The sequence below is a fragment of the Mandrillus leucophaeus genome, unplaced genomic scaffold (assembly GCF_000951045.1).
Source record: "Mandrillus leucophaeus isolate KB7577 unplaced genomic scaffold, Mleu.le_1.0 Scaffold291, whole genome shotgun sequence".
Lineage (NCBI taxonomy): Eukaryota > Metazoa > Chordata > Mammalia > Primates > Cercopithecidae > Mandrillus > Mandrillus leucophaeus.
Window position 1 is genome coordinate 1,061,172 of NW_012103043.1, and position 9,073 is coordinate 1,070,244.

Consider the following 9,073-nt stretch of genomic DNA (forward strand, 5'->3'; position numbering starts at 1 on the left):
CGGGCAGCCCGTCTCCACCACGCGGGCAGGACTCAGGACGCCGAGTGAGAACAGTGCCTCGAGATGGGCACCGGGGCCCGGGCAGCCCGTCTCCACCACGCGGGCAGGACTCAGGACGCCGAGTGAGAAAGTGCCTCGAGATGGGCACCGGGGCCCGGGCAGCCCATCTCAACCACACTGCAGAAGAAGAGCAGCCAGCCCAAGGAAGTAAAAGAAAATCTGACTTGTGGACGCCCATAAGGAAAATACAGGGCTTTAAAAAAAAAAAAATCTTGGGGATGGGGCAGGCCTTTCTGAACATGCAATAAATCAAAAAGCCGTTAAGTGTAAAAGATTTAAGTTACATTTAAAAAAAGTTAAACCATTTGTACATCACACAAGTTAAAAGACACTAGAAGCTGAGAAAATCTGCACCACAAGCGTCAGAGGATCACATCCCTAATACGCAAACCAGCTGGAGGGTAAGAAGAGATAAGAGAAGAGAAAAGCCAGACGGGAGAGTGGGCAAGGACCATGCTGGCGATTATGAGGCTGTGAAACGAGGCTTTTCACGTAAATATGTGAAAAGACCACCGATCACAGCAAATGCAAACAGAGTCAGATCATGTGTAACCTGGCAGATAGTCAAAGATCAAACAACAGTCTGGGCGCGGTAGCTCACGCCTGTAATCCCAGCACTTTGAGAGGCCAGGGTGATCACTTGAGCCCAGGAGTTCAAGACTAGCCTGGGCCACATAGCGAGTCCTTGCTCTAAAAAAAATAATCATTAGCTGGGCGTGGTGGCGGGCACCTGCAATCCCAGCTACTCAGGAGGCTGAGGCAGGAGAATTGCTTGAATCCAGGAGTTCGAGGCTGCAGCGAGCCATGATTTCACCACTGCACTCCAGCCTGGGCAACAGAGCAAGATCCTGTCTCAAAGATAAAAAAAAAAAAAAAAAAAAAACAGATAACCCAGAAATTATGGCATAACAGGAAAAAGTGATCAGTGTGACAACAGAAAAACTTAAAACTTCTGCAGGAAATAATATCACCAAGTCCAAAGACAAAACACGATCAGGGGTCCAATGGAAGGCAGCAGGCAGTCGATGGAAACCAGCACAAGCTTGGCACAGTCTCAGGAGAGTGTGGGTGCTCCGTGGGCAGCAGTGACCGCTGCCCAGGCCAGGGGTATGGGAGGAGAGGCTCCTTTCTGTTTGGTGTCTTATTAAAAAGCTGATGCCTGAGTTACCGAGGACGGGAAGCGGGAAATGTACACACGGAACCAGCCTGTCAGCACAAAGTGCTAAGATTGAAGGGCAGCTCCCCTTGTACCGAGCTTTTCTACTTCCAGGAAAGATGTAAAGTGTATAAGACCACCTCACAGCCACTAGGATGGCCACTGTCAAAAAAACAGAACACATCAAGTCCAACAGAGTTTAAAGGAAAAAATAAAAATTAAAGAAAGAAAGAAAAACAGAAAACAACATGCACTGGCGAGGATGTGGGGACCCCGGAGACCTCCCGTACTGCTGCTGAGAATGTAAGATGGCGTGGGCGCTGTGGGAAACAGGATGGAGGTTGCTCAAGACCATATGATCCAGCAATCCCACTTCTGGGTTTGCACCCAAAAGAACTGAAAGGTCTCCAAGAGGTATCTGCACGTCTGTGTTCACTACTCACAGCACTATTCACAACAGCCAAGAAGCAGAGGCAACTTGGGTGTCCATTGACAGATGAATGGATAGACAGAAGGTGGTATGCCTGTGCAATGGAATATTACTCAGCCTTAAAAAGAAGGAAATTCAGATACAACATGGATGAACAGAGTTCCAGATATGGATAGTGGTGATGGTTTCACGACATTATTAACATATCGAATACCATTGAACTGTATACTTAAACATGGTTACAGTGGGGCGGGCGTGGTGGCTCACGCCTGTAATCCCAGCACTTTGGAAGGCCAAGGCAGGTGGATCACCTGAGATCAGGAGTTTGAGACCAGCCTGGCCAACAAGGTGAAACCCTGTCTCTACTAAAAATACAAAAAAATCAGCCAGGCGTGGTGGCAGACGCCTGTAGACCCTGCTACTCAGAGGGCTGAGACAGGAGAATCGCTTGAAACCCGGGAGGCGGAGGTTGCAGTGAGCCGAGATTGCACCACTGCAGTCCAGTCTGGGTGACAAAGTGATACTCTGTTTCAAAAAAAAAAAAAAGTTAAAGTGGTAAATTTTATACTATGTCTGTTTTATCACAATGAATAATAGGAAAAATGTGTCAGAAGCACTTCTGATGGTAAACAGATGCACCTTGAAGGTTTTCACTGCAGCATTGATAATGATGAAGAAGAGAAACTACTGAGATGCTCATTAACACGAGAAAGGTCAAAGGAATTACACTACATCCATTCAAGGGAATCCAGTCCTGACCCCACACAAAGATGCCCTGCTAAGTGTGAAACAATGACAAGCAGAGCACGTGACACACCACTCACACACACACACCACACACATCTGCACGCACACCATGCACATTCGGGCACACACAGAGGTGGAAACCCTTTTCCACTGGTATTTTCTCCTGGGGAAGGCTCGAGACTGCTATTGACCAAGCCTCTGCTGCCCTCTGGTGGCCTCTCTGGTCCCTGCCAGCATGAAGTCTCCACACCCCACACACAGGCAGGAGCTGCCTGGACCTGGGACCTCGGGATGGCCCCCTCTGTGGGCATCGGAATGCACTTAGTGACTCTGCACATGCTCTCATGGGGAGTGAGAGCCACTCTCACACTGCCAGCCTCCCTTCCACAACCAAGATGTTGTTTCTGAGGCCTTTGGAGTCTTTGTTAGATTTCAGGGAAACCCAATGTACAAACCGGAAGACGGTGCAGGTGTTAGTTGAGGGCTGGGATAGGGATTGCTGGCTCTCCCCTCCTTAATGTTCTCCCTGATGTCCTTGATGGAACCCACTGGAACCCCAGGGCTCCTGGGAACCCCATTTGACAACCACTGACCTAGATAACAAACAGCTGACACCCTTTATACGGCATTCTTGTTATTACCTCCAAGGCAGCCACAGGACAAAGTACATCAACAGCCCTGCAGAGGGGCACAAGTCACAGGCATATTGTCTCGTTTTGAGACAAGGTCTCACTCTCCCAGGCTGAGCGTGGTGCAATCACAGCTCACTACAGCCTGAACCTCCTGGGTTCAAGCAATCCTCCCACCTAGCCTCCCAAGTAGCTGGGACTACATGGTGCACAGTACTAAGCTTGGTTAATATTTTCAGATTTTTGTAGGTTGGGCGAGGTGGCTCACGCCTGTAATCCCAGCACTCTGGGAGGCTGAGGCGGGTGGATCACCTGAGGTCAGGAGTTTGATACCAGCCTGGCCAACATGGTGAAACCCCATCTCTACTAAAAATACAAAAATTAGCTGGATGTGGTGGCGGGCCCTGTAATTTCAGCTACTCTGGATGCTGAGGCAGGAGAATCACTTGAGCCTGGGACGCGAGGGTTGCAGTGAGCCGAGACTGCACCACTGCACTCCAGTCTGGGCGACAGAGCGAGACTCCGTCTAAAAAAACAAAATAACAAAAACAAAAAACAACAGATTTTTGTAGAGTCAAGGTCTCACTACATTGCACAGGTTGATGCTGATCTCGAACTCCTGGCCTCGAGCAATCCTCCTGCCTCAGTCTCCCAAAGTGCTAGGCTAACAAGCATGAGCCACCATGCCTGGCGACAAACAACAGGCCTTTTTTCCTTTTTTGGGTAAACCGGAAAGAAAGTTCTAGGAGCCAAGGACCAGCACGGGCTCTCAGGGCCCAGTGCTCACTCTGGTGAACAAAAAGAGGACCCCACCACGCACGCAGCAGGCCTTACGTTTTTCCAGGGGATTCCTTCAGCCAGAAGATGTCATCACTTGTGATTCCATATTCCAAGGCACCTTCGATCTGTCAAGACAGAAATGACCCCTGGGACAAGAGCTCCATTTGGCCTGTCCTGGGGCTTCCTTAAACAGGATGCCAGCTTTGCAGAATCAACCAGAGCTGTCCCAGGGCACACATGCACAGGGCTTCCCTGCTGCCAGTCCTTGCGTGCAGGCTGTGGCCTCTTTGGGGCTGCAGGTGGCCTGTCTGCATCTAAGCTGCTGTGCTCCAGGGCCCGCTGCCCTCGCAGGGTACCATTCCCCTCTGTTCCCCAGGACCCTCCCCTTGACCCTGGTTCAGAGCAGGATACAGGGCCTGAGGTGGGTACAGCAACTGCAGGGGCCATACAGGCAGACAGCTGGGCCCCCTCAATCTGCCTGCGTTCTGGACAGACGCACTAAACGGACAGGGGCATGCAGTCCCAGGGAGCAACACCTGGGTTCTGGGGGGTCCAAACTCAGAGAGGGGAAGTGGGGAGAGAACAGGTCAGCAAACCAGGGCCAGCAGAGCTCAGGTGTGTCTGCGTGGCAGGGGTGGCCTGCAGGGCCAGCCAGAGGAGCGGAGGCACAGGGGGTAAGTACCACAGGCTGAGGTGGGCAGGGCCTGAGGGGCAGCTCTGAGGACACCTGGCTGAAGCCAGGACAGACTTCACACTCTCAAGGGCTGGCCCGGGTGGGCTTTGAGCCCGGAAATCAGACAGGTCACCTGAAGAGGGGCGGCCAAGCAGGTGGGAGGCCCAGGGTGAACATCCCCTTAGCGGCCCTGAGAACAAGATGTGCTGGTGGAGGAAACGGATCTCAAACAGTTTACGCTTCCAATTGGCAAAAAAAATAAAGTCAGGAATTTCTCAGGTTTGCTCAAGGAAAACCGAAAGGTCTGGCAATCAAAGGGACTAAAACGCAAGCAAGCCTTGGCAGACACCCTGGGAGGGCGTGGCGGGGAGGGCGGACAGGCTCTGAGCTGCCTGCCTCCTATGGACCAGGAGCACCTGCTGGATCCCCTATGAGCCCAAAGAGCCATCAGCAGCTGCCTGTGAGGTACAGAGCAGGGCCGGGCCAGGCCAGGGCTCCTGTGCAGGGCTCCCTGGTGCGGATGCACGTGCAGCTCTGCCTGGGGCCTCAGAGAAGCCCAATGACCACTGGGCTGCTGGAAGCTGGCTGTGGCCTTCTTTAAGCACAACCACCATGAGCCCAGCTGCCAGGAGAGGGGATCACCTGGACCCTGTCTGCGGCAGTTGCCTTGAACAATCTCACAGTATCATCCTACAGAGCCACACAGCCCTGAGCCCCACCTCTGTGCATAAGCAACTTGCCCCCGCTAGAGGTTGCTGTGGCTGCTTGGCGGCCAGAGAAGTCCCGTGGCCTCTAAGGACTGGGAGTGCTTGTGCTCCTTGGGGCCCCTCCTTTCCCTGTTCCCACAGTAAGCACAGGATGAAGTGGAGGCTGGGGTCATGTCCAAGAGGCGGCAGAATCTCCCCTTGCTCCACCTCCACTGGACTGCCCCTGGGTCTAAGTCACAGGTGGTGTGGCCTCCAGGCTGAGAGACCCGTGGTCTTCAAAAGCTTGGCTGCAGCCTACTTAGAGGCTTGGAGCAGGCGGCACACGGTTCCCTGGGAGACCTATAAGGGCTGGTCTCAGCCAAAACTCTCTGCCCACCCCCAGCCCATTTGCTTTCCCTGCCACAGCTGCCCCCCAGCCCCTCACCCTGGGGCCCCTTCCTCAACTCTGCCCCCACAACCCACAAAACTGGGCCAGGAGTTATTCACCTCTCTGTTAAAGACAGTGATAAAACTGGCAAGAACTGTGAGATTCAGAATTATGGAAATTAACCACAGGCTCGCAGCAACACAGGGAACATTTAAAGTCAGGAGAAACAGCTGAAGCTGAGTGAGAATGGGAGCTTCAGGGTGTTTTAACTCACTCTGGTCCCACTCCCACCTCAGCGGCAGCCTGAACAGTGACGTGTCAGAGAAAGCAGAACCCAGCTGGGGTCTTTCAAAGCCCCTCCCAAAGAAGAGTCAGAGTCAGCACCTGACCCTGACAGGGGTTCCCGAGAAGACCCCTCAAAAGGGTCATCTTTATCCGACTTCACTGGAGCTCAGCCAGGGTTAAAAGCCTTTCTCTGGGGGGCATTTGTCTGAGGTTTTCATCTCACAGCTGCCTGAGGGGATAGGTAACAGTTGGAGCCAACAACAGACTGTCCAAAAAAGCTTCAAAGGAAAAGCCAAGGAATGAGATGTCCACTGGAGCTTTGAAAGGTTCCAGCATATTCCTGGGAACCTAGACCAGGCACACACACGGCACTATGCACACATCAGGAAGGACCAAGGAGGCCCTGAGCCCTCACCTCCAGATGACCTTGATCTCTGCACAGGCAGGAAGTGAGGGCTAGGGCAGAGCTGCCTGCTGTCTGCTGAGTACGGAAGGCATCCCCTCCAAACGCTCATGGAGCCCTCAGCAAAGACCGGGAGAGCGCTTAGTTTAGGGAAATCTCCATGCAGTTCTTAGCTGACCACTAAGCTAACAAGTAGAGACTTCAGTGGCCTCATACAACAAAGAATAAGAGTCGACAAAGTCAGTTCCGAAAAGTCACCAAATAAGCAGCTGTAACAACAGAATCCTGGGGCAGAGGGATAATCTGGTTTCCAAAGTTACCATATTAAATTATTTGAAATGTTCAGCTTTCAATTAAAAAAATTACAAGATACGTGAAGAAACAAGAAACCATGACCCTTACACACTGCTGGAAGGAATGTAAAATGCAGTCATTGTGGAAAACAGTCTGAGGTTCCTTGAAAGGTTCAACATAAAGCTACCACATGGCCCGACAGTTCTGCTCCTAAGTGTAACCCAAGAGAAGTGAAAACTGAAGTCCACCAAAAAACTTCTTTGCAGATGTTCACAGCAGCACTATTCATAATAGCTAAAAAGTGGAAATAACACGTGTTCATCAACAAGCAAGTGGATTAACAAAATGTGGTCTATCTATACAATGGAATAGTATCCAGCCATAAAAAGGAATGATACTGACACACACTACAGTGTAGGTGAACCTGGAGGTCGTTATGCTCAGTGAAGTAAGCCAGTCACTAAGGGACACACACGTATGATTCCAGTTACATGAGAAGGACTAACGTGTACAATTCCACTTACACGAGGTGCCTAGTGTTGTCAAATTCATAGAGACAGAAAGTAGGTGGTGGTTGCTAGGGGCTGGGGGAGGAGGCACTGGGGAGTTAGGTTTAATGGGAATAGAGTTTCAGTTCAGGGATGATGGAAGGAGTGCTGGCAATAGATGGTGGTGACTGATGGCCACACAGCTCTGTGAATGTACTAAAAACCACTGAATTGTACCCTATAAAAGGCTAAATTTTATAGCCTGTAAATTTTATTTCAAACTTTTTTTAAACTGGGGGAGGAGAAGGAGGAAGATGAAGAATGAGGCTTATATCCTGAATGTGCCAACATTCTGAGGCTGAAGGGAAAAGGGGGAATCAGCAATGGAGACTTAGGAAGCAGGACGCTGGGGTGGAAGGGGACAGATCCAGCGGGGCAGAGGGAGAGCAGAACGAGAGCTGTCCTGAGGATCTGGCAGCTTGGAGGCCACTGGGGACCCCACATTTCAGCTGTGTGGATTCAAGAGCATTGGAAAGCAGAAAGTGATGACAGTGAGTATAGGGGGAAAGGGTGTGCAAGCCGCTGCCGTGGAAGCACGCATGTAAAAGCACATCCCTCAAAGAGACCGGGGACCCGAGCCAGTGCAGCAGGGACACTGTGCTCTGGGGACACTCACGTGCATGGGGTACCTCGGGCGCCCTCCAGTAGCAATGATGATGTGGTCAGCTGATAGCAGAATCTGAGAAGAAAAAGAGAAAGCCACGGGTCAGACAGGTGCATGGTGGTCACTTACTGGAGGGCCTGAGCACTACAGACCTTGGCCAGCAGTTCCCATAGCCCCTGCCCTGCAGTGTGGACCCTCGGCTAGCAGTTCAGAGGCCCTGTGGAGCTGGAATCCCATCAACGGTCAGCCAGGCAGGAGGGGGACAGGCAGAGAGGACAGGGAGATGTTCTAACACCAAGCACTTCAAGGCACCCTCAAATCCCCAAAAAATCCTGCAAAGAGGGTGTGGCCACCAACCCTGTTGCCATATCACTCTGAGCAGCAGCGCAGCAAACTATTTCATCATGTTAAAGACAAGTGCCCAGGCTCAAAAGAAGCCACCTTGTCGATTCCAGCAGCACGTGTTACTGAGAACAGCACCCAGGCCAAACACAGCTGCAGTTGGTGCCCAAGGTCTACAGAAGAGTCCATAAGGAGCCACACAAGTAAGTCAGATGCTCACCTCTTTCCCACCTTTGGCAACGCCGCAAACCGTGTGCTCGTCAACAAAGCTGGCTTTGATGTTAAAGTACTTGACTTTTCTGAAAGATAAAGATAAGATTTTCAAACATTTCCTCTGCAAATTAAACCTCACCAATTGTATCAAATAGGGAGCACTGGTAAAAGGGAGTTCCAGCCCCCAGCAAGGCCTGGTGCTGTGGCTCAAGTGGACCAAGAAGTAAGCAGCAACCACACTGAGAAGCATGGAGGGGTTGTGTGGGCACCTCGCCTGTCCCCCAGGGATCCCAGAGACATGTTAACCACATGTGTAAAAGCAGGGACAGAAGCCAGCTCAGCACAGTCCGGAGAGGCCACGTACACCCCTGGTGTGCAGCAAGAGGTGGGTGGACCTCTCTTGGGGACAGTCCTCATCACCCAGACATGTTCCAGCAGGGAGCTGTGGTGCCCACCAGATGGTGTCACCTTCTGCCTTCAGGGGTGTGGTAACACCAAGAGAATGGGCATGACAAGACTGGCAAAACGGTGGCTGGGAGCATGGTGCACAGAAACAAAACAACCCATGCTTTCTTCTTCTTTTTTTTTTTTTTTTCTGAGACAAAGTCTCACTCCGTCGCCTAGGCTGGAGTGCAGTGGCATGATCTTGGCTCACTGCAACCTCCACCTCCCGGGTTCAAGTCATTCTCTTGCCTCAGCTCTTGCCTCAGCCTCCCGAGAAGCTGGGATTACAGGCTTGCGCCACCACGCCTGGCTAATTTTTGTATTTTTAGCAGAGATGGGGTTTCGCCATGTTGGCCAGGCTGGTCTTGAACTCCTGACCTCAAGTGATCCA

At 51.6% G+C, this 9,073-nt stretch overlaps 1 protein-coding gene across 2 annotated transcripts in view; it reads right to left on the reverse strand.

Annotated features, from left to right (window-relative positions):
• TXNRD2 (thioredoxin reductase 2) overlaps positions 1-9,073 on the reverse strand; it is a 64,055-nt gene that overhangs the window by 31,511 nt on the left and 23,471 nt on the right. For both annotated transcript variants that reach the window (XR_001006678.1, XM_011986024.1), the window contains exons 5-7: positions 8,246-8,324; positions 7,696-7,758; positions 3,857-3,927 (exon numbers count right to left, since the gene is read on the reverse strand). Coding sequence is in view for 1 of the 2 variants with exons in the window: in XM_011986024.1 (XP_011841414.1) it covers positions 3,857-3,927; positions 7,696-7,758; positions 8,246-8,324 (213 nt within the window). In the remaining variant the exon portion in view is untranslated. The remainder of the gene's footprint in view (positions 1-3,856; positions 3,928-7,695; positions 7,759-8,245; positions 8,325-9,073) is intronic.